The 26,086-nt window shown below is 44.3% G+C and overlaps 1 protein-coding gene across 1 annotated transcript in view; it reads right to left on the bottom strand.

Annotated features, from left to right (window-relative positions):
• klf7a (Kruppel like factor 7a) overlaps positions 1-23,820 on the bottom strand; it is a 36,523-nt gene extending 12,703 nt beyond the window's left edge. The window contains exons 1-2 of the mRNA XM_061681464.1: positions 23,529-23,820; positions 326-926 (exon numbers count right to left, since the gene is read on the bottom strand). Coding sequence (XP_061537448.1) covers positions 326-926; positions 23,529-23,630 — 703 coding nt within the window. The 5' untranslated portion in view covers positions 23,631-23,820. The remainder of the gene's footprint in view (positions 1-325; positions 927-23,528) is intronic.
• Positions 23,821-26,086: the final 2,266 nt, after the last annotated feature.

Genomic DNA, 26,086 nt, shown 5'->3' with positions numbered 1-26,086 from the left:
AGGAGTGAGAGTTATGGCATTGGGACCCTCCCCCATTCGCTCTCGTCAACAACCTTGTCACTGGAGACAGGGCTCTAGTAGAAAGCGTGGGACAAGAGAAGTGATATTATTTCCCCACTATAAAAATAAGTTTTCATTTCATATTTCAGCTCATTCTTCACCAAAAATCGAAAATGTGGAAATGTATTACAACAAAAGAAGCCTACCAAAAATGGATGTACATCGAAAACATAAAAAGATCTGTACATGAGGAATGGAAGTCATGAATGTGAATGTAGTAATGACTAGCCATCAGAAATTTCTTCAGGCTAATAAAAGTTCTCACCTGTGTGTGTCCTCTGATGGGCCTTTAGGTGGGAGCTCTTGGTGTAAACCTTCCTACAGCCATTGAACTGACAACGGTGGATCCTCTTCTTATTCTCCGGCAGCTCACCGAGCACGCACGATACTCCCTCGTCTTCTTCCTTTACCTGGACGGGGAGCGGGTGTGCCGCCACCAGCCGGGCAGCGCTAAGCCCCACCTTCCTGGCCACCAGCTTGAGGGTGAGCGCCCCATCAGCAGACGCTGTTAGGGACGGGCTGGGTTTCACAAGATGCCGACCCAGTTCTGGCGATGAGGGGGGCGTCAGGGAGGTGACTGCACTTAGCTGGGCCTGGTGAACTCCTTCCATCCCTTCTGTGGGTTCTGGTACCTTTGGTTCAGTTTTTATTGATGTAGTGGAGGGCAAGTTCTTCCGTGTGGGGCAGAGTATCACTGTTGGTGGGCTCCGGGGCTCATGTATGCTGGGGAGGAGAACGTCAGATAGGTCTTCCTCGGCATCATCCTTCAGGTAGGCCGGGGTCAAGAGTCCATCCAAGTCATGGTCAAAGAGCTCGGACAGACGCTTGGGCTCCGTCTGCAGATATCGCTCCAACTCGAGGCAGGTCTGGAAGAAAGAAAAACATGACAGTGCTCACTCTCCAATCCAACTTAATAAACATCCATCATTGGATATGCCATCATGCGCTTGCGGGGCACTCCACTTGTTCAGCTGTCACAGGTGCGCTCACACACTTTGCTAGAAAGTTTTGACAGTGATTACATGCTGATTGATTGCGAGCGCAATAGGAGACGTCCTAAACTGCATACAATCCTTACTAAACAACATTTTATTGTGCTGTGACGAGCATGCATGGATTGGAAGATTTATTCAGCTGTAGGATCCTTTTCCCAATTACTCCAGGCACCTAATCATAGATGCCAAACAAAAGACCCCTGATTTATGCACACTGGCGTCCTGAGGAGTCTATTACTTTACACTATGTTGTCACGCTTCTATGAGGCGAGCTGGCCAGGGAGTGAGGCGTCCAATGTCCAAGGATAAAGCTATTATGTGCGGGCAGACGGCGCCGGTTTGATCCCAGGGATCGTTGTGTTTCACTTGTATCCACTAACCCGTTTTGACAGCTGAGATGGAAGCGAGCAGCTCTGGCGGGTGCGTACTACTCCCCACTTCATTTGTGTGTAAATAGGCACTGACACACAGAGTAGCTGGTCCCATTATAAGAAATAAGGTTGTACAGACTGAACACATCAGAAACATTTACACCCCCCCCCCCCTCCCTCGTTCCCCCATTCGGCTTCCATCCTTCCCTCCTTGTTTGCACCTTATAAAAATAAAATCACACATTCCTCCTCTTTTTGGGGGAGGGTGGGGTCTGTTGCTAAGGGAATGTGTCTTCCAGGAACAAAAGCGGATTTTTTATTTTGCAATGTTTACACGATTTGCATACTGACATCAAATTAAATGCAACTCAAGACCACCCACCTCCTCTCTGTGCCACACGCCTACATGATTTCTTCCTCACTGTTAGGAATTTAGAAAATAACTATGTATTTAACTAACTATATAACTTTATATTACCAAATGATGTATATATAGTATATAAATGACAAACATTTTGGTAATGTAAGGAGTGATGTTTCATATCTGTGGCCATGTCCTATTATTCTCCACAGCCTGTTTTGCTTCATTTTAAGTCCTCTTATTGTGGCTGCTTCCTCTCCCAAGGTGAGCACTAATTATCCACCTAAACCAGGCACTCAGAGAGGAATTTCTCCAGCAAAGTGCTGAGGACTGCAAACCAAGGTAAGAGTGTGTGTGGGAGATAGTCCAAGCAGACAGAAAAGAGGATAGAAGAGGATAAGTGGGAGAAAGAGGAAAGTGGAAAGTGAGTAGAGCAACAGGGGCAACAGTGAAAGAAGCCAAAGAGCTGAGGAAGGTCTTGACTTCATTTTCTCTGCAGGGGGAATGGCGGAGTGAATCATTTTGGGAAGTGTGACATTTGGTGTAAGATGGTCTTGTCAGTGGGCCTCACACACACACAGCAGCATGCAGGTGCAAAAAAACACACGCTAAATACAAGGTTACGATCCATGGTGAAGCAAAGGCATCTCCACTGTAACACTGCATGAGGTGAAGCGTGTGCAACTTATGTGTGGGTTGTGGCCGCTGCACTCGCTTTCTACACTTCTTTCCTCCTGTCACTCCATCAGGCACCACCCCCACACCACATCCATGCCCCTAGGTGGTGACATTAATATTGTTTGAGAGAAGGTCATGTAGTTGATCAGCAGCCTGTGTGTGTCTATAGGCCGTGCAGCATGCGGCGCTGGTGTCATGTGGTCAATGTATGCTGCTCTGAGTGTAATTATTCAATGCTTGTATTTTTGTGCAAACATCTACTGTATGCTTATGCATAAACAAACCTCTTGCTAATCTGATGCCCTAAAGCAGAGGTGCTCAATGCGTCGATCGCAAGGTAGTATTGGTAGATTGCATGACATCGCGTGACATAAAAAAAAAAAAGACATCAGCCTATCATCCATCCGGTTGCTTGATTGATATACCTATATAATCGATGATATCTGAATTTTCTGACACTTCGGTCACGCACATGCGCAAACAACGCTGCTAAAAGGTAACTGCATATGCGTAAAAAACAACAACACCAAGTGTGTCAAAACTAACAAGCTAGTCAGTGAGTTGCCTCCAATTTTTCTCTCTCTGTGTTTTCTCTTAAACTTAAGAAAGGGTATAAAAATGAGTGGGGGAGCTGGACCAAGTAAGAAGACAAAAGCTTCCCACTTTCATACGGAATTGGATGAGGAGTATTTTTTCACGATTACATTTTCGAAATGCATATCCCTTATCTGCCAGTCTGCCATCGCATTACCAAAGAACGGAGATATGGAGCGGCATTTTAGGACTGTGCATGGAAAATACGACACTGACTACGCTGATTCACTTCAGTGCAAGTCATCGGAGTAAACTCAGGTAATGACAAAACAAAATATTACATTCTTATTTATTTTGTGTTGTGCAAGATTGGCTCGTGGTGATGCAAGGTACATCAACATACATTGGTGCTGAGCTGTGTCGGCGGCCCAGAATTTTAGCTCACTGATAGCGCTCTGCGCTCTCAAACCCGGAGACATGGCCCCCACCCCCCAAAAAAAAGGTAGATCGCGGGAGGTCGGCTGCTTGAAAAGTAGATCTTGGGGCAAAAAAGTTTGGGCACCCCTGCGCTAAAGCGTGTGTGCCTGTGTGTGTTTGTGTGAGCGTGTGTGTGTGCATTTGTGTGCGTGTGTGTGTGTGTGCATGTGTGTGTGTGTGTGAAAGACTTCTTGGCGGAGTCCCTGTCAGGTGTGCTGACATTTATTGGTTCTGCACAAAGCCAAGTTCCATTCTCCTCATGGGCTTTTTTGGGATGATTCCTTTACATGGGCCAGGATGAGGTGGGACAATCCGTTGGCTATTCCAGCTGCCAATCACTGAGTGAAAGGTGGTGGCAGTGACGGTACATTTGTGGCAATCTGGCGACCTGGCAGTCCCTGTCTTGAATCGTTTGACTCGCACAAAACCATTGATGCTTTTGGCAAAAAATAAAATAAAAAATAAATGCTAGCTGTATGGGTGAATGGTAATGTTGAGACAGAGGATTTATCATAAAAATTGATCTGAGTGAACTCTTATGTGTACAACGTAGTAAAAATGTGAATGTTTTTTTTCTTCTTCTCTTCTTCAGATTGACTGGCAAACAGACCAGACCCCAATGTGGATAAGCAGTAAAGAAAATGGTTGGACATATGTGTTTTGTACAGACGCCTTTGAAAACAATCCAAATTCACACAGGCTGAAATGACTAGCCATTAGTTAGCAATAGCACTTTGTAAAGAAATAATACAGTATATGCATGTTTATCAACTACTTGTACTATTTGAAAAAGATAATTTCAACATCTTTATATCTGTGAGTTATGAAGAAAGTATTGGAACTCTGCTGGACACATTAAAAGTGAATATACGCTTTCCCAAAGAATCATTTCAAAATGCTGAACAGTGATTTTTTTGCCATGCTACTTTGGCTGTGATGTACTCATCCATGTCCAGAGTACAGTTTCTTCCATTCTCTATCACACAGAAAGAAAGAAACTTGCTTTGTTGTCTTATTTATACCAACAATTTAAGCTTTTTTGTGTTTCGTGCGCAGGTTCACTAGCTTGAGTATTCTGAGCTGTGCATCACTTGGCAGCACTTCGTACATTTTTGCTCGAGTTGCTGCACCTTGATTATGAAAAATTACATGATGGAACAAGTATTTGCAGTACAAAAGGGAAATTAAAAAGGCATTTCTCTGCCTTTAAGTCCATTAATCTATTTTAATGGGTGTAGCTCGCCGAGTAATGGCACATATATGCACAAGGCTTTCTTTACTTAGATTTGCGTAGTTTATAGCATTTAATTTTCTTTACGATCCCCTTCAGCTTACTTTGATCAATGCTCCTCTAATAGTAAATTCCCAAAATGCTTTAGAAATCATTAAAAGGATCCGTAGGCATATTGTACATACACAACTCCAGTTTTAAATACAGCAGGTGTGACAACACCAGACAGACAGCCTGCCTGCCTGCAAACCAGGCTCAGCCTCACCTCCCCTCTTTTGCGGGGGACCTGGGCCTGGCAGCTGATGCCCTCTCCCCCGTTGCCTCCCTCCACCTGCCTGCCATCGCCATCAAAGCGCAGGCTGCCTCCCAACTGTTAGCTCCCCGCTACGCCGCTAATAAAAAGTCTGGGTTATAAATATGAACAGAGGAGCATGCTTAATGCCCTAAAGGAGGACCCAAAACACCACTAAACAGATAAATGTAATGGGATGGATATGGCTCATTAATTTTAGGATGCTTAGTTTTTACAGATACTGTGATAGAGACAAGGTGTTATGAATAACATAAAAAGCGTTGGACTGCATTTAAATGCAAAGAGGTTTACATGGGATGGGAGGGGGAACCAATCCATCTGCGTTGTCCTTTTAGAGGCTGCACTATTGCTGAGTAATATGGATTTTTTTCCTGATGTAAATTCTAAGACAACATCGATTGTGCATTATTTAGCATAACAAGCGACATCCTGTTAATGGCAAGTCACAGATCGATAAAATATTTAAAAAACAAACTGTGCTCTGGAGTCATTTTGGATGCAACAGAATTTGCTTTGCCGCTTTGTCTTGTGGCATCACACTTGTGAAGGTTATTCACAAATGGGAAAAAATAAATGGCTGATAAAGATGAGCACTTGGTTTTATTTATTTAAGAAGTCAGGGTTAACTTTACTGTCTTATTCTTTTGATGCAGAGTCCTGCTGTGTGTGTCTCAAAGTGGCGAGGTGCTACAGGCCTCCCATTGATCTCGGGCTGAGCCATCACTTTGAGATGACAGCTAAATGACCTGCAGCCCTGGGCGCTGACCATCTCACCATCATCCTTTGTGTGCGCGTACGTGTGTGTTTGCATTGCAGTGACTAATCGATAGGGAATGATGCCTGCATAGAGCTCATCAGTGGCAGCAGTCGCAGCAGACAGACTGTAATCTATAGGTTCGCTGAGCAATACTTACAGGGCGCGCCCCCACCTGCATGCACGAAAAAAAAAAAACAGCAGAAAAGGGGAGGAGTCCCCCTCCCCCCCTTTTCTGCTAAGCCCCCCTGCCCATACACCCTTTGCAGCCTCCTCAGAGAGCAGCACAGGATCATCATGGCGAAGCAGCCTGCAGGGCTCCAAGAGGAGCAACGATTAATTTTCCTCAACGCCCCTTATATTACCCACCATTCTCAATAGATTCACTGGCAGGGGTGTATTTTGGCCAGGAGGGATTTTAGAGGCTCCGATGGGGCTCAGGAGCAGAAAAAGAGGAAGGAAAGATACAAAGAGAAGGGAGCTACAGGGGAGAGAGGAAGCTCATTTAATCTGTCTTCTGAGAGGTGAGACGTAGAGAAAGAAAGGAGGGCAGCACGAGGGGTGAAAGATCTCCAAACATTACACTGCAGATTAGAGTTGAAGATAGCGAGGAAGAGATACTCCTGATCGACCAACAGCTCCGTCTCTGCCAGCAATCGAGCCTTACCTAGCTACAGATAACGTGGCGGAAACAGCTTAATTACACACACGGCCTTATCAGGAGACATTAGCCCGGCAGTGTTAATCAGTGCCAACGTCAGGCCCTTCCGTCAAAGTCTTGTGGCGCTTTCAGATTGAGTGGGCACCAGGCTGATAACACATATCACCCCTTGTTAAATCACAATTTGCCGATAGGTTTTGAGGGGATGGAGCACAAGAACGTGTAAAAAGATGAGTCCCTCATGTATTGGGCATTATTTTTTGCTTAGCTGAATCGCACAAGAAGTATTTTGTCTTTGAATCAATTGTTTTACAATTTAGGGCTTGAAACTGAGACATTCCTTTCATTCTTCTCTTCTTTCTGCATCCCCAGAAATGTCAAGAATAGTATTTTATAAGAAACGTCACAGATGGATAATCTGTGTTTTGCATGACATGTAAACCGATTGAACTCATGCAGTTCGGCTAACCTTGAGATGCACACAGAGTTCAGGAGGGCTCAGGGTACAACAAGTGTACAGCACATAAAGACCAAAGAAAATCTGTCTGAAAGGCGCGTCACAAAGAGTGGAAAATTTATTTTTGTTCTGGTACTAAGGACGATGATTTGAGAAATGAGTGTGTAAGAGGATAGAGAGCTCAAGACAGAAGAGGAACGATGGAGAGGAAGGTTGAAGATGCAGCAGAGAGGAGAATGGCAAAGAGGATGGAGGCAAAGGCGGGGAAGGGGGAGGTATAATCCCACAGACAGAGCGCCAGGGAGGGGAAGTCTTTTGAACTGGATTTGGGTGAGCTGTTGTTTATCCGCGCACGATTGGCTGAGTGGCCCCTCTTAGCTGTCAAAACCATCCTAATCTAATCACAAGACATTTCTGCCATTTCACTCCAACATGCACGTGACGTGTGTGTGGGGGGGACGTGCATGCAGTGGGGGCCGGTGACAACAGTGGTTTTATAGTTTGCGGTGGGATTTGGGGAGTGTGTACTCCGGATGTAGGGGACCCCATTGTGTGAGGCAGACTGGCTAATCTTCATTACCGCACACAATGGTGGGTCCAAAGAGCGAGTCCTTGGCTGCAAAAGGCACGGGGAAACAAAAGAGTGACGAGCAACGAACGAAATCGGGCAGGAAGGCGGGTCGACAATAACAGGGCGAGAGATAAAGGGAACAGTGAAGCGTAAAAACTCTTACTCATACAGCGAGCGTCCGAAAAGGCTGCTCAGTACCACAATCACGTCCTGACTGCAACTGTGGCGCTGTGCTACCACTGATAAGGTTCGTTCATACATGCTGAATTAGGGACACATTTTGAGTGCTTTCACCACGGTGGCATTGTGCAGCTGGCTGCCATTGTCCTTACCATGCCAAAATTCTCATGAAAACAAGGGAGGGCATCGAAAGCAGGTGAGTGGAAGTGTCACCAGGTGGATTAGCTCAGGTACATTGTGGCGTGCACGATCTCATATTTGCCACACTAATGTAATGAAAGTCGAGTCGATGTCGACTAGTCACTGAACACATCATTGATGGTTTTTCAGTACAGTACTATATTTAAGAGGAGGGAATGCTTGGGAATAATATATATTCACCAACAATAGACAGCTCATACACAGAATTTATGCAGAATTTACACCTTAGAAAACAAGAGCATGGACATGGGCTGGGTGAAGAACTAGCCCGTTGTCAAGATATGTTATTTCTAGCCAAAGATAAGCCTTTTGCTCTGTGTGCTTGCCGCTGGGACAGCCCGGTAACGTTTGCACAACTTGGCCAAACGGGGAAACGTGTCCTCGTTCTGGGCCCACATATACATTTATTTCTGGTGGGCCGCCACAAATGAATTTTGGCCGACACTCATAGATTTTGCCGCTTTCTATTTGTCCTCACTGTGAACGTGTCAATAGGTTACGTTATGCATCGCCTCCGCCAAGACACGCAGCTTGGTCTGCCAGAGAAGAAGAGGCTCAAGACGAAGCAGGCCGCCAGCGCGACTCACGAGGGACACAAACAGACGAAGGTAAACAAGTAATGCCATCACAAAAAAAAAATAAAAAATCATATTTCACCAAACAAGTCCAGATGTTGGGGACGGTCAAATTTATTTATTTATATAATTCATATTAATTAATTCATTATTAATTATTCTGTTAACGTAGCTAGAAGCTAAACATGAGCATAGACAGTATTAATTCGCGCTATGTTCATTATTGCATGGAGTGGTTCTGCTTGCGAATTACTCATTCACACAGATGAATATTGAAAATTATTTCAAGCGAATCACGAAAAAAAACTCGTCCTGAGGACACATGGCAACATGCTGTAAATCAGAATCAGAATCATCTTTATTTGCCAAGTATGTCCAAAAACACACAAGGAATTTGTCTCCGGTAGTTGGAGCCGCTCCAGTACGACAGTCAATTGACAGAAAACACTTTGGAGACATAAAGACATTGACAAAAAAACAGTCAGTGAGCAGTAAAGGGTTGCTTGTTATCTGGTAATGCCGGTACTTTTTTTTTTTTTGACAATTGTGCAAAAAGATGCAGAGTCCTCTCGCACTTAGAGCAGTTCGAATGACTAATATTGCAATAGTCCGGTGCAATGACCATTGTGCAAAGCGCGCCGGGACTTCAAGGAGTATATGTGTAAAGTGTAAAGTCTGCTAGTTTGGAAGCAACAGGTGAGACTTAGCACTTAACACAAGGCTGATCCTAATTTATTTTCCCCTTTGCCTTCATGACTGCATCAGCGAAGTGCACTAGTGCATTTGACCCAGGGTGGTTCAAAATGCCTCAGTTTAAGTCATGGCTGTATGTGACACAGCACAGTAAATTTAGTAGCTGAATTATATCTTCAGTTATTAATAACCTTGTTTTTTAAGAGGGTTCATCTTGTAATTTGATCAATGCGCTACATTTTAGGGATGTTTTGTTGATTGTGCAGAATCCACAAGCCTACAGCTAAGAAAGGCCCAGGAAGGAGTTTCTTGAGTTTGGAGCAGAGGTTTACAGAAAAGACGACTTGGAACGGCCGGCTTGTCACCACAGAGCACCACAAGGAACAAATATCTCTCACACTAATTTTTTAACAGTAAATACGGTAAGAGCATCATTTTAATGAGCAAAACAATCTTTCAAACTTGTTATTATGGGTGCAGTTTTGACAGTTATTTTTATTTTTTTATTTTTTCAATTAATCCTTAGGTGAAAACAGACCTCCGCAATAGCTGACGAGGAGAACCCCTGGCCGCCTGCTTCTAAGTATCTGTTAATGGGCACGATCTTGTGGACGTACATTTTGAGGAGGCTTTGCAATATTTTTTTAGAACCTACTGAATGTAAAATGCAATGCTCCAGTGAAGAGCGCAAACTGCAAACTTTACACTTGTTACTTCTGCTGATTTGTTACGACCCTATTTCTTGTTTAAGTAAGCTATTATATTGTGATTGAAATGTCCTTTATTTGGTAAGTGTTTGCATGATAGTTAATTTATAAACACATTAATTTATTTGGCGTTATTTAAGTTAGCAATTTGTAATTTTTTTCTTGTGTTATTCGGTGTTTGTTTAAACACAACATTAATTTCTTGGTGGTAAATGTCCATCCATCCCTTTTCTGTACCACTTATCCTCACTAGGGTCGCGGGCGTGCTGGAGCCTATCCCAGCTGTCTTTGGGCGAGAGGCGGGGCTGTGTACACCCTGAACTGGTCGCCAGCCAATCGCAAGGCACATATAAATTACTTAATTGTAATTCAATTACTTCACACGCACCGAAGCTTTAGAGCATGATTCGACAGAATGCCGGTACAACCGTTAGTGCTAGCACTAGGTTGCTAAGCTACATTGCGTTTTGTTCCCTGCTTGCGAGCCGTATCGTATGAAAAGTACGTGAACATACCTCGAGCAAGCCTTGAATTAAAGTACTCTCCCGAGCACCGGTGACCACCAGCACACGTTTTTCCCCATTTTGTTCTTATAATACACACGACGCGATCGTTTGATGTTGTCGTGGCCGTGGTAACGAGTGTATCCAGTCGCATTTGAGTTGACAAGATGAAGCCCAGTGATCATAAAAGACGGGGTGCGGTGGTATTGGAATACCAAATAAAGATTGTATTGCAGTAGTCTGACATAGTGCAATCGTGAAAGACCAAATTTGTCTTGTAGTCTGATCCGGGCATTACGTGTTGTCTGTCCCACACCGCCGACATGTCTTTTTAAAAATAATTTTATTGGTTGTCAGATATTTACACTACTACGTCAAAAGACATGCGACAAGGCTACAAATAAACCAGCTTTGGGTTCAAATATACTGTGCACGATGGCAACGCGGAATAACGGGCGATGGGGAGCCGTGGCCCAATGGTTAAGATTATCGCGTGCCACCGTGGGGGACCTAGCTTCAAGATCCCAACCGGACCATCTGCCAACATCCTCCGGACTCACGGCTGTGGTGTCCTTGAACAAGACACTGATACTCCGAACTGCTCCCCGGGTGCTTCAGCTGCCCCCTGCTCCAGTGTGTCCCACTAACAAGTGTGTGTGTTCACTGTGATGGGTAAAATGCAGAGAACAAATTTTGTGTACATCCATGCATGTTCATGACAATGAAGGTGATTCTTCTAAATGTCTTTTACGGAGCCAATCAATGACGTCATTGATTGGATCGGCGAATTATGACATAAAAGCCGATCAGCATAAAATGCTAATTATCGTCCGATACCGATCAGGTCGATCAAATTGGTGTAGAGTCTACTGGTAAGGGCTGAAAATGTGTTCAAAATCCTGTTTTGAGCCTGGTGTTTTGAGCCTTTAATGGGTCTCCCTCACTTACCAAAGCTGCATATTTAGAAAAAGAAGACAATCGAAATGAATTAAGGTGACGGACTAATTTCATTCCGTGCTATTACTTGTTGCAGTAACCGGCTCTACTTCCTCCTCAAGACAAAAACAATCTCATTGTGGTGTAGTAAAGTCTACTAGTCGACTAGTCTGTACATCAGCGCGCGCGCACAGTTACACAAAACAATAGTGTTCACATCACAATGATTATACTTGTGCCTGTTTGAGCAGCTGGGATACTGTCGTTCGGTCTGTATTCCCACAGCAACGCTTTTAAGACAAACCCGAGTGGGAAAGATTAGCCCAGGCTGCTTAAAATATTGAAAGACATCTCTCCACCGAGTGGTGAGAGAGCCCAGGAGTGAGTTGATGTTGCTCACGGATGGGCGGAAGTGAGGCTGAACCCAGTCACCCCTTTGCTGCCGCAGCGCAAACAGTGTGCACCCAAATTTCATCCCCAAAGCTCCACAACAATGGCTGGCTGGCTGAGCTGCAAATGTTGCTTGACCTTTCACGTTTACCTTTGCATTTAACTGTGTTGTGGTGCATGTTTCTGTGTGTCATAATACACACACGCACACACACACACCACCTGCGAGTCAGAATATTCAAAGGAAAACTCTTCTGACTGCTGCACACACACACACACACACACACACACACACACACACACACATAAACCCAGTAAACTCTTGCTTGTGATGCTTGCTGTGTCGCTGTTCCTGGCTTACATGCACGCACGTATTCACACATGCATGCACACACACACGCGCATACACACACACACCAGTGAAAATTATTGATGTTCTCTCTTATAAAACAGTAGCTGGTCCCTGAAGTATTCCTGGCAACATCACGGGCTGAAAATAGCTGCCGACCCAAATAACTTTCCCCGACGGAACGGAAACAGAGCCAGACCACAGCCACAGGCAGCTGGCTTAACTAATTGGCATCATTTTACAATGAAATAATATCTGGGACGCAATAGTGGTAAACTACAGAGCAAGAGGGTGTGCTGTCTAGCCATGTACATGTCTGGGAGGAGCTTCCGTCTTGTTGGTATAACTTATTAGTAAAGAGACAAAATGTGTGTGTGCGCGTGCGTGTGTTCGTGTAAGTCAGTGTGTGTATTTGTGTGGAAGTGGTGCCATAAAGGCATGCTTGGATGACTTTGGTCGGAAAGAAAGCACTTGCCTCGAGAAATTACAGCAAGTGAGAGGCAGACCTGAGTAAGAAGTGGGAAATTCATCTCATCAAATGGTTGCCAGCCCAACATTAACGCCTGCTGTAGACCGATCCACGTGGCTGGATGCTAATGAACTGGACAACTGCATAACTATCTCACTGCGACAGTGTGTGTGTTATATCTAGCCAATATATATATATATATATATATATATATATATATGTGTGTATATATACACATGTATATATATATATATATATATACATATATAGATATATACACATGTATGTATATATATATATATATATATATATATATATATATATATATATATATATACACACATGTATGTATATATATATATATATATATATATATATATATATATATATATATATATATATATATATATATATATATATATACACATGTATGTATATATATATATATATATATATATATATATATATAAATATATGTATATATATATATATATATATATATAAATATATGTATATATATATATATATATATATATATATATGTATATATATATATATATATATATATATATATACACGCACATGTATATATATATATATATATATATATATATATATATATATATACATACATATATATGTATATATATGTGTATATATATATATATACACATGTATATATACACACATGTGTATATATACACATATATATACATATATATGTATATATATATATATATATATATATATATATATATATATACATATATATACATATATATGTATATATATATATATATATATATATATATATACATATATATGTATATATATATATATATACATATATATGTATATATATATATATACACATACATACATATACATATATATGTATATATATGTGTATATATACACATGTATATATATATATATATATATATATATATATATATATATCCCCTCCCTTAGCCGTCACCTTATCGTGGTGGAGGTGTTTGTGTTTTTTTTTTTTTTCCCAATGATCCTAGGAGCTAAGTTGTCTGGGGCTTTATTCCCCTGGCAGGGTCACCCATGGCAAGCAGGTCCTAGATGAGGGACCAGACAAACCACGGCTCAAAGACCCCTTATAATGACGACAAAAAATGGACTCAGGTTTCCCTTGCCCGGACGCGGATCACCGGGGCCCCCCTCTGGAGACAGGCCTGGAGGTGGGGCTCAAAGGCGAGCACCCATGGGGCCCGGCCGGTAACAGCCCGAAAGGGTAACGTGGGTCCCCCTTCCCATGGGCTCACCACCTGTGGGAGGGGCCATAGGGGTCAGGTGCAGTGCGAGCTGGGCGGTGGCTGAAGGCGGGGAGCTTGGCGATCCGTTCCCCGGCTACAGAATCTGGCTCTTGGGACGTGGAATGTCACCTCTCTGGCAGGGAAAGAGCCCGAGCTGGTGTGTGAGGTCGAGAAGTTCCTACTAAATATAGACGGACTCGCCTCCACGCACAGCTTGGGCTCTGGTACCAGTCCTCTCGAGAGGGGTTGGACTCTATTGCACTCTGGAGTTGCACACGGTGAGAGGCGCCGAGCAGGTGTGGGTATATTTATTGCTCGTGGCTCGGCACCTGTACATTGGGGTTCACCCCGGTGGACGAGAAGGTAGCCTCCCTCCACCTATGGGTGGGGGGACGGATCCTGACTGTTGTTTGTGCCTATGCACCAAACAGCAGTTCAGAGTACCCACCCTTTTTGGAGTCCTTGGAGGGGGTGCTGGAGAGCGCTTCCGCTGGGGACTCCATCGTTCTGCTGGGGGACTTCAATGCTCACGTGGGCAATGACAGTGAGACCTGGAAGGGCGTGATTGGGAGGAACTGACCCCGATCAGAACCCGAGCGGTGTTCTGTTATTGGACTTCCTTGCTCATCACGGCTTGTCCATAACGAATACATGTTCAAGCATAAGGGTGTCCACACGTGCACTTGGCACCAGGACACCCAAGGTCGCAATTCGATGATTGACTTTGTGGTCGTGTCATCGGACTTGCGGCCGCATGTCTTGGACACTCGGGTGAAGAGAGGGGCGGAGCTGTCAACTGATCACCACCTGATGGTGAGTTGGCTCCGATAGTAGGGGAAGATGGCGGTCCGAAGTGGCAGGCCCAAACGTATTGTGAGGGTCTGCTGGGAATGTCTGGCGGAATCCCCTGTCAGAAGGAGTTTCAACTCCCCCCTCCGACAGAACTTTTGCTCATGTTCCGGGGGAGGCGGGGGACATCGAGTCCGACGAGGAGCAGTGTGGTTTGGCCGTGGAACAGTGGTCCAGCTCTACACCCTTGGCAGGGTCCTCGAGGGTGCATGGGAGTTCGCCCAACCAATCTACATGTGTTTTGTGGAGTTGGAGAAGGCGTTCGACCGTGTCCTTCGGGAGGTCCTGTGGGGGGTGTTTCGGGAGAATGGGGTACCGAACTCCCTGATACAGGCTGGTCGGTCCCTGTACGACCGGAGTCAGAGTTTGGTCCGCATATCCAGCAGTAAGTCGGACTCGTTTGCAGGGAGGGTTGGACACCGTCAAGGCTGCCCTTTGTCACAGATTCTGTTCATAACTTTTATGGACAGAATTTATAGGCGCAGCCGAGGCGTAGAGGGGGTCCGGTTTGGTGGCCTCAGTACTGCATCTCTGGTTTTTGCAGATGATGTGGTTCTGTTGGCTTCATCAAGCCGAGACCTCCAACTCTCACTGGAGCAGTAAGCAGCTGAGTGTGAAGCGGCTGGGATGAGAATAAGCACCTCCAAATCTGAGACCATGGTCCTCAGTCGGAAAAGGGTGGCGTGTCCTCTCCAGGTCGGGGATGAGATCCTGCCCCAAGTGGAGGAGTTCAAGTATCTTGGGGTCTTGTTCACGAGTGAGGGAAGAATGGACCGGGAGATCGACAGGCGGATCGGTGCAGCGTTTGCAGTGATGCGGACTTTGTATCGGTCCGTTGTGGTAAAGAAGGAGCTAAGCCGAAAGGCGAAGCTCTCGATTTACCGGTCGATCTACGTTCCAACCCTCACCTATGGTCACGAGCTGTGGCTCGAACAAGATCCCGGATATATATACATATATATATATGTATATATTTATATATATGTGTATATATATATATATATATATATATATATATATATATATATATATATATATATATATATATATATATATATATATGTCATATATATATATATATACACATATATACACACACACACACAAACACACACATAAATACATGAAAACTAGTGTAAACTGTGTGACAGTTCAGTGACGTTGCACAGTTTGCGGTGGACCTAAGTTTTAAACACGCACTGTCCATCCATCCATCCATTTTCTGACCCACTTATCCTCACTTGGGTCGCGGGCGTGCTGGAGCCTATCCCAGCTGTCATCGGGCAGGAGGCGGGGTACACCCTGAACTGGTTGCCAGCCAATCGCAGACACGCACTGTCCTGCTCACATTATGTAAGAAGAACAATGAAGAAACATGTTCGATGTCATGCTGATGAATGGCTCTTCCCACAGGTCTCATTAAATCATTGCAGGCCACTTCCCAGGCCAGTTGGAAACTGACCATCATTCTAATTTGACACTCATATGACAATTTTTTCCCCTCACACCAAGGCTAAATGTCAGAATAAAATAACATCACATCTCATGTTCTGACGTGTAGGCCAAGAGCAATTTCAAGTTGAATCAACCCTTTTTGAGGTGGATGTATCATTCAAACACTTCAAGCCTGGAGCTTGGAAAAGAAAACGCTGCAGGACCTAAACTTTAATTTGTAAAGTTTTCCATGTATGATCTTTCCATAACATGTTTTAAATTTAAGCTGCATTCTACGCAGCATTTAGCTTTCAAAACAAATTTCTCATCAGAAATTCAGGTGTTCCAGCACTCTGGCCTGCTCTCTGGCCCACCATGCCTTTCCCCTGCAGATTTTTAATGCACCCCATGTATTTGCATATCCTTTGGGGAGCTGGTTGGCCTCGGTGTGGGTGACAGTTACGGGTCATCATTGCCCTGTGACTGTCTCGCCTCACCCCCACCAGTCTCCCCAATTTTAATCCACGACACCCCACCACACACAATCACGGTACAGGGATAGTGGTTGCCATTCTGGTACCTGGTAACCGTAGTAATAGGGTGGTGGTGGGTATTCACCTCTCTTGGCTTGACTCCTGGGGCCTGCAGACAACCGCCCACCCCAACCCTTTCGGTTGTCGGGGTGCGGAGAGATGGGGGTCCGCCGCCTCCCCCCCTTGGGGCCCCGCCTTCCTCTCGCCTCTCTTGGTGCCCTCGCTCGTCCTTGCTCAAGACTGGGGCTCCCATGCTCTCTGGGGGTGGTGAGGTGCGCTGGGTGAGGGGTGGGGCTGGGGGGATTGGCCGTGGGGGGCGGTGGTCCGCTGCCCGTGACCCAACCTCTGGGACTAGTCGGGACACTTCAGTTGGGCTGGGGACCGGCCTGGGTCCTGGGGAGTGGTTGGCGTCCCCCTGGTTGGGTCCCCTGCTGGACGGGCTCACTGGTTTGGCCGCCCCTTCCTCAATGTGCCGGCTCAGCAACTCCATACACAGTTGACTAACATGCATGTGATATGGTGTTCATTCACTAATAATACTGATAGACACGCTATTGGCTTTATTTGCTTGTGCTGGGACCACAGGTTATACTAACATATCAACTCTGAGGTTCTTCCAGGTGTTTAGACACGAAAGCGAATCTCACTGCACGACCCATCAGTAGCACTGCCTTGCTCTTTTCTCTCTTATCTTGTTCTCTTTGTTAGGTATTGTATGTCCTCACCGGGTGACCCCCCCCCCCCCCCCGCGGGTATACCCCCCCATCCACAAATAAAGAACACGATTTGTTACATTACTTGTGCTCAAATATCTAGACTGTCTAACTATTGTTCTGCTGTGGTTCACACCCCAATTCCCCTTGTTCACTCTGTCCCTCTGTCTGTCCCCTTAACCCTTTTCTGTCCGGCTGCATTTTCAATATATCCAAAAATATTTACAAATAAGCAGAGGGAGTATTGCAAACTCCCCTGTTACGCAGCAAAACCGTTCCAGCAAAAAAGGCATACAGATCCACCATTCAGCAAGGCCATGCAGCTGAATAGGACAGGTTAAAATTATATTTAATTTATTTATTTAAATTTTATTTTACAAGATTATAAAGAAATATTAGCAACGGGAAGAAAAAGAACACCAACTGTGATGGAGCGATTCTATTGAAGCAGGTAAAAAATACCTCTGGTTTGCATGTGGAACAACCATGCAAAGTGCACACAAAGTGGCTTACATAACATTGGAAGCTCCTGCTACACCAGCTCGTTGCAACCTTGGGCCAGGATGAGATCTCATCTAAAGAGAATTTAAAAGCATATGCATCACACAAAAGTCAAGATGCTTTGCCCTGCTTTATAACAAGTGGCTTTACGGCATGTCCTTGCCGCCGTCAACGGCACAAGCTAAACGCTGTGATTGATGACTGGCTTCAGATGACAACAAGGAGTGGTGTTTACTCAGTCAAATTGCCCTTGTCTCTCTCTGCCCTGCATCTCTTTCCTCTCCTTGGCTCCTATGGGAGAAGGTCTTCATGGCTGGATGTTTTTTGGGCGTCTTGTGCTCCCTCGGGGTGGGATTAGTCTCCCCTAAGGAAACAAGCAAACAGACAGTCCTTTCTACTGGCATTGCTTACCAAGGCTGCCTAGCAACAGGTAGCCAGTGAGATGGGATGGCGCACTGTGCCAGTGATGGTCATAAAATGCATGAATCGCCTGTTCGCATCTATCTGTGGTTTAGGACAAAGTGGAAGAGGATCATTTCATTTTCAAACATTTTTAGTATAGTTTAGGATCGTTTCATTTTAAAACATTTTTTTCATACAAATTATATCAGCTTTGCTGAAGCACAATCGCTGCGGTATATCACCATATTGAACTCATGTTCTCATTAATCATACACACCTACAAATGCAGTCACTGGTTGTGTAGTGGTACACTCGCTTGACTTTGGTACGGGCAACGTGGGTTCAGTTCCCACTCAGTGACGGTGTGAATGTGAGTGCGAATGATTGTCTGCGTCTATATGTGCCCTGCGACTGACTGCTGATCAGTTCAGGGTGTAGTCCGCCATTTGCCTAAAGTCAGCTGGGCGACCCTAACCAGGATAAGCGGTGTTGAAAATGGATGGATGGACCTACAGATCCTCACTGACTCTCCCCCCTATCAACTGCGATTTTTCAATAAATGCCCATAATAATACAAATAACCACGGAGGCAGTAAATAAAACTCCTCTGTTGCACAGAAAATCTGTTCCAGCATTAAAAGGTTTACAGATCGTCCATTCTACATGACCAATCAGGTGAGCAGTACAGGTTTAAAACTCGTACCCTCTTTCAGACACTTGTTTCCCTCTAAATGTTTAAATAAAGCCAAGGTCAGGGCCCTCTGAGTGCCATTCAAGTCTACTGTTTGCTTTGGCATTTTCCACACGCAAACTGCTTTGTAGTCACAGATAACTGACTTGTATAACATGTAAACAAGTGGGGGAGAGGGAGTTGGGTTTGCCAGATGTCATGGTGCGTTGTATTCTTATGCAAGCTAATTTGAATCTTGTTTTTGTTTTGTTAACTTCATATCTTCATATCCAAGCATGATATTATATTATTACTTCACTTTACTATTAGTGTACAGTATGATTCCACTTTTCCTTGATTTGCTGTTTGTGAGTATTGTGCCTTTTTGTGGCTTCTGATTAGCTAAAATGACAATACAGCTAGGGGTCATTGCTCCACCAGTTTCTTGTGCAAGCGCATGACAGCCTGAGAATGTGTCTTCATGTGGGCAGAAATTCCTATGAAACATCATTGGTGTGGAGAGAGATTTTCTCAACCTGAGTATTCTTTTTGTTTTGTACCTGTGGCAACTCGGTCAGCCAAGCATATGTGAGCAATTTAAGGTGCCACGACGGGCGTCCCGATATTGGGCTGAAATGATGTGAAAGTCATTGCCAAGCCATGTGTGTGCGTGAGTGTGAGGTGACAAAAAGACAACTGACTCTGCTGGTTGTTAATCAAACCTGGGGCGGCAGAGCGTTTCGGAAAGCTATACATAAAGATGTGCTTGTCCACCGCACTCCCAGGCCCCTCCCGCTCCCTCTGACACGCAAATGAATACATCCACCGCCGCACTCTCTTTCATCAACGCTTCCCGGCTTTTCATCAGCTGCCATAAAGCAGGCACCTATCACTGACGATAGCCTCTCAGCTGCCTGAATGATGAGACAGACATGGCAGAGTTCACGAAGCGCTCTCATAGCAGAATGGATGTTACTAGGTCAGGGGGTCACTTGCACATCGCATTACACAAACCTGCGTGTGCACAGGACCATCAGCAAGCGATAAACCTGAGCATGCCTCAGTATGAACAAACACCAAGTGCCCTGTCTCGTTAACTGTGGTTCCAAATAGAGTCTTAACAGTTATGCCTCATTTATCAGCTCATTTTAATTGGATGAGCTTCTAGCTGTTTTTTCTAATGGTCATTTCTTACCCTTTTAAACAGACATGCGTCCTCGCTCCAAATAGATGCTTTGAGGAATAACATTGTGGCTGGATAACACAAAGGCTGCCTTTCACTGGCCAAGGCATGTCCAATAGATTCTATGTGACCAACATCTCCTGACTGCTTTTTGTCTTGAGGCAAACATCAGCCATATTAGTCATCTGAGTATCACGAGATAAAAAAAAAAAAAAACTGTAATACTTTTAGAATGTTTTTGGAAATTAAAAAAAATTGGAAAACAAAGGTCAAATTTATTTTGACAGACCTGAAACAATGAATTCCACTTCAAATAAAAAAAAAAAAGCTATAAAACACGGCTATCTGAGACAGGTAAGATTACATTGGTCCTCCCTTCTACTGTTCATAAAATACATAAAAGTGCACATTTGATCGATCTCATCTTCATTTGGATAGCATAAAACCAAATTGAGCAAAAAGGTGCTGGAACAGGTAGAACAATCCATACTGAGCTACTTCTATAGGAGGGAAGGGAATGATGCCAGGATGTGAGAGGCAAGAAAGAGGGGTGGTTGCTATCAAGTCTGCTGCGAGTGAGAAAAGCAGCTGTGGCCCAGTGAGGATTACATAACATCGTGAGATGCACGGCTGGATGAGCGTTCACACGTATGGATTCAGACGTTCTCTAATAGATGGCAGATGCCACTCTTTATCTTTTTGCCACTTTTCTTCACCGCCTTCCTATAAACTGGAAGAGGGGTCACCGTGCGTGTGGAGCTCTTTTCCCACTTTCTAGACTACATATGCAACCCTGCATCTTCATCTGCTGTCTGTCTGCCTTTGGGGTTCAAGCCCATCCGACTGTGAAATGTGAAACCCTGCAGCAGTGGAGAATGTGCGTGCTCGGCAACTTCCTCCACTGCCATGCTTGCACCGGCTCCCCCACCTTGGCCAGACTGAACCGCTGTAATGTGCGTGCAAGAGAGAGCAGATGTATGCGAGCGCCGCGGCTCGCGGGTTGCCCTGCTGCTGCCGCTTCCAGCCACATGTAGGCAGGGATGTCCACATATAGACACCTATAATGCACTGCAGCAGCATGTAGCCATTTCGCTTGGGCGGCCATCATGCACTTGCTCCAAATGCGTGTGTGTGTGTGTGTGTGTGTGTGTGTCTGTTTGTTGAAGCCATAAGAGATAATAAACTGTATGTGTTAGTTGGTATGGAGTGTGTCCTGGGGTCAATGACAGTTATGGTGCCCCGTTACTCATCAGGGTCGAGTGCTACAGAAAAAAAGATGCATAAGTCAGAGGGATGCCTAAAAATTACAGAAGATGCTAATAAATGTCTGTCCACATGCCAGACGAGGCTTTATCAAAGTGGAGCAAGTTTACAAAATGCACAACAAAGACTGGTAGAACTGCAGCTGAGATAAGTCCTTGTTGGAGTTGAGTTGTGATTATTTGACGGAAAAGCTCAACTAAGTCCAGTGTAATACCAGCTATTTGTTGCAAATCTGAATGGCTGACCATACACGGATTTAGATGCAAGACATTTTAGCTCCAGTAATGCAACAAAAAGCAGCCTCAAATGTATCATCTGCAGACCTCCAAACACGTTCGCCCATGTCTTCTCCCCATTCATCCATTATAGACACCAATACGGGACGAAGTCATCACTCTCGCCGTCACATCTCTGGGAGCCATTTAAGTCCGACAACAACGGCCTCCTATATCACCACTCCAGCCCATAAAAGACATCAAATTCTAAATTGTGGCTGGAATAGAACAACCTGCTCAAACCTCGACTCACGAATTCCCTTATTTAGGCGGACTCAGTGGCATCTTCATTTTGGAGCTGGCATACGGCATACTTTGCAAACATGCCAACATGAGTGGTTGCCCAAGTGCAAAGTGAACCATTATTATTATTATTATTATTATTATTTCCATTGTTAATGAGACACAAGACTGTTTTGTGTGATTACAATTAGGTAGCGCGGGCCTAAGACTTTGATGGGCAAAAGTGGCTAAAGATGCACCAAATAGCCTGACATTCTTAGAAATCATCATCTTGCAATATAAAAGAATGCACAACACGTTGCTACAAGTTGGAGAATTACAGTACAAGTCTGCTGGAGGACATTGTTTTTCATTCCAAAATGAATGATGTCTTGCAGGCTGCAGGCAGTCAGCCCAGTCAAAGCAAACTGACATTTCCAGCCTCTCCAGATAAGAGCTCTCGCACTCTCTTCCATTTGCATTAGGTATTGATTCAGGGATGCTGGCTGTGGGTGAGGCGTGGGAGTGCCATTTAAAATTCCACTGACAGAGGAGGCAGGGAGTAGGGAGCATTTTATGAAAAGATGCGTTGGTGGGTAACAGTGGGATGCCAATTAGGCTGCTTGGCTACAACAAATGGATCCATTGTCACGCACCGTTCACCCTCTTTTTTTTCTTCCCCTTTAGGCATGGAGCAAAGGAGGAGGGAAAGCTGGACCATGTCAAGTATATACTGTCCATATATGTTTGTGCTTTCTCTGTTTTAGTTAGTCTGAAATAAAGCACAGTCAGCATCAGCACCAGAAGCAACAATGCAGGTGGTGCTGATGCAAAATAACAAACAAACAAAGAAATTAGTAGTAAAATTGCACAAGTGTTTTGGCATCTTGACCCAAACTGTTAACCTTATGTAACAAAATGGATACAATTTTGTTTGAAAAATATGCATGAGCTACAATGCGGATTTGTGGATAAGATGACACATCTCAATGGCTATGTGGCCACGTGTTCACCTCCGCAATCATCCACTGGACTCGGATTCAGGAAGTAAGATACAAGAAGAAAGCGAGCACAGATGACAGTTAATGTCTTTCTGGAATGTTTCTGGAATACCTATTGCAGCATTGTATTTAAAAGATGCAAAGACAGACATGTCAGGGTATCAATTATGGATAAGGGGAGAGGGCGAGTGGAGGGGTTGTTGAGGGAAATGAGGGGTGCGCGCATCTCTTCGTGTGGGTCTCCACAACTCGGTAATGCGGATGTATAATTCACGACCAATTCGGTCTCGGTGATGGCCTGCGCATCTTCATCTTCCCAAATCTCGCTTGGCAGCTTTATTACGCGCCGGCGTGCGTCCGCATCCCATCCAGCTCTGTGAAAAGTGTCACTCATACTCCACTGGGAAGGAGAAAAAAAACAACAACCTTTGAATTCACTTAATTCTAACCTGTACATCAGTTGCACGTAATTTGATCAAATCGTGTTAAACTTCCATATATTATTCTATTAGGGCAGTTTACCACATTTTAATCATGTGCAACTGATGTACACGATCAAATTAAGTACTTTGTATATTGTGCGTGACATATTGAGGGGGGGGGGGGGGTGGCAGCAGCTTTTCCTCATTTATACTTTACTACTCGGCTAAAAAAAAAAAGTTAGCATCCTATATCCCTGAGCGCACAAGTGTTCAGCTTCGAGCCCCCGCGTCGTTGTTTGGACGCTTACCTGCTGCCAATTCTCTTCCAGCGAAGGCATGGCGGAGAAATAACCGGTGTCGTGCACTAGCTGAAGTTCCTGAAATATACTGTGGTTGGCCAGGACGTCCATGCTGACACTCGCGGTCGGGACAGATAGACTGATCCACGGGAAATGTGCCTCCTCTTTTTGCCGTGTCACGCCTCTATAAGCGCACGTTTGTCATATTAGTCCACAAGAGGATCGATTGCTCAAAAGGTGACGATCAGGACCGGCGCATTACCGGACTCGGTGCGTGAAAGAGAGTGGGGGTGATGGAGACTCCATGTGTATCCGTACTGCCAAAATAGACACTGATAGGAAGCCAGGGGAGGGGAGGGGCGAGAGTAAATGAGGAGGCGTGTCTTTATGTGTCAATCAACTCCCCTGTTTGTCCATGTAAGGTAAATGGGCGGTCGGGGTGCCATTAACGCGGCAGTGGAGCGTGGAGAGGCGGGACTAAGCAGATTAGAGGAGCCCGATTGGCTCCAGCGCATTGTCACTCACGGTCAATATAGGCTGGATAGGCGCGCTATTTAGGGATGGGTATATTAGATTTGGGAGGCTGAGAGGCTAGTCTGAAAGCAGAAGCCATGGTCTAAACATGTGCAAAAGCTGGACTGGCCGGTATTGTTTCACAGAGTAAATATTTAATTAGTGTGAGATACAGCATGTGAGGCTTTGCAGTACACACGCTTCATAGCAACCTTCCCTGTCAGATCTTCGAAAGAACTTCAATACACAAAGATGCACACAATTTGTTGAATGAGGTTAAGAACAAGACTTCTTGGCATGTGACGTGATGTCACCAAGATAAGGCCAGGCTCACACCACCATTCCAAATATACTGTACACATTTTTGCCCTTTTGTGCATATGCAACTTGTGTTTAAGGTAATTTAAAACACGTTCAGACTGTGTGTTCTCTCTTCAGCGTGGGTGACCATAACACCCATTTGTTATTACTAAAATTAATATTTTACAGTTGCTTTGATGGCTTAGTAGCAGAATGTGCGGAATAATTGCCTTGAAACTATTCAATTTTGATCTTTTTGTTTTGGGTTATTTGTTGTTAACTAACGTTTGATTTTGTTGTGCTATGTTGTGAGAAGTTTGCAGCAATGACTTTCTTTCGGCTTCTGGCTCAGAGTGCCTTACACTCAAGCATTATAGCGCCATCTGTGCTTTTGATATGCTGAAGACATTCTGCAAATGCATTTTTCGTACAGGCGAAAGACATTTCTACAAAATGACAGGTTTAGATGGCGATTCTTTTTCACATGGTAGTGGTGAAAAATACAAGTTGTGTATGTGCAGTTGCAGCCATACATTATTCTGACCTGCTGGCGCATTACTCGTGTGCTGTAAATTCTGGACTGGGTGTGCTCAGAATGACAAAGATGCATCTCAGTTGTAAGTGATTCAGATTATTCGCTCGGTCCGTGGATGAGCGCATCAGAATTCTTGAGGTCTGTAATCTCATTATTGTGTGAGAGGGGAGGGGAGCATGTGATTTGTGCATGGCATTTTGGGAGGGAGCATTTGGTTCAGATGGCGACAAAGCTCTCTCTGACATTTATCCATCTGACACAACTCTCTGCATCACTCCTTCCTCTTCCTCTCACTGCTCTCTCTGATATGCTGCTTTTATTCCTCCCTGTTGCTCTTTAAATCTGCTTTTATTCCTCATCCGTCTCTTACTGCCATGACCATCCCAAACCTAATCTAGCAACCAGCTTCACCAACAATCCTACATCAAACTTTGTATTCCACAGTGTGTGTTCAGTAGAATGAGAAGTATGACATTAAGTGCTGGCTCATCCCATTGTGTTTCTTTGTACACCAGAACGTGAAAAGAAAAATAAATAACGTAGAGTATTTTCATAGTTACAGATGACAACAAGATCTGGTTTAACATTTGGCAAAAAAGTGGGTTATGGATAGATGGATGGATATTTGTTGGTGCAGACTATAAGCACCTTGTGTTAATTTGCAGTCTTGTGCCATTTTGTAAGGCAATGTCATTAAAAAAAAAAAAAAAACGCAAACACATTTACTGTCAAACATATACTGAAGCAACAGTTGATACTACACGCATGGATAAAATTGTTGGTTCCAGTATGGTCACTGTTTTAAACATGAAAAACTAATGGAAATCAGGCATTGTTTTCTTTTTGTGGTCTAACAGCATTATTTAATGAAACTGGCCTGAATAAAACCATGATCTTAATGTTTTGTTGCACAACCATTTGAGGCAATCACTGAAATCAAACAATTTTTGCAACCCTCAATAGGATTTTTGCGCCTGTCGACAGGTATTTGGCCCACTCCTTGTGAGCAGACTGCTCCATTTGTCTAAAGTTTGAGGTGTGCCTTCTCTAGATTCAGCTGCTTCATCAAATGTTCAAAAGGGTTTAGATCAGTGATCTTCAGAATAGTCAGATTTTTTGTCTATAGCCATTCTTGGGTACTTTTGTATGTTTTTGGGTCATTAGCCTGTTGACTGACCCGAGACCTGCAACTGAGACCAAGCTTTGTGACGCTTGATAG

The sequence above is a fragment of the Phycodurus eques genome, chromosome 1 (assembly GCF_024500275.1).
Source record: "Phycodurus eques isolate BA_2022a chromosome 1, UOR_Pequ_1.1, whole genome shotgun sequence".
Taxonomy (NCBI): Eukaryota; Metazoa; Chordata; class Actinopteri; order Syngnathiformes; family Syngnathidae; genus Phycodurus; species Phycodurus eques.
This window is presented reverse-complemented; position numbering and strand designations above follow the sequence as displayed.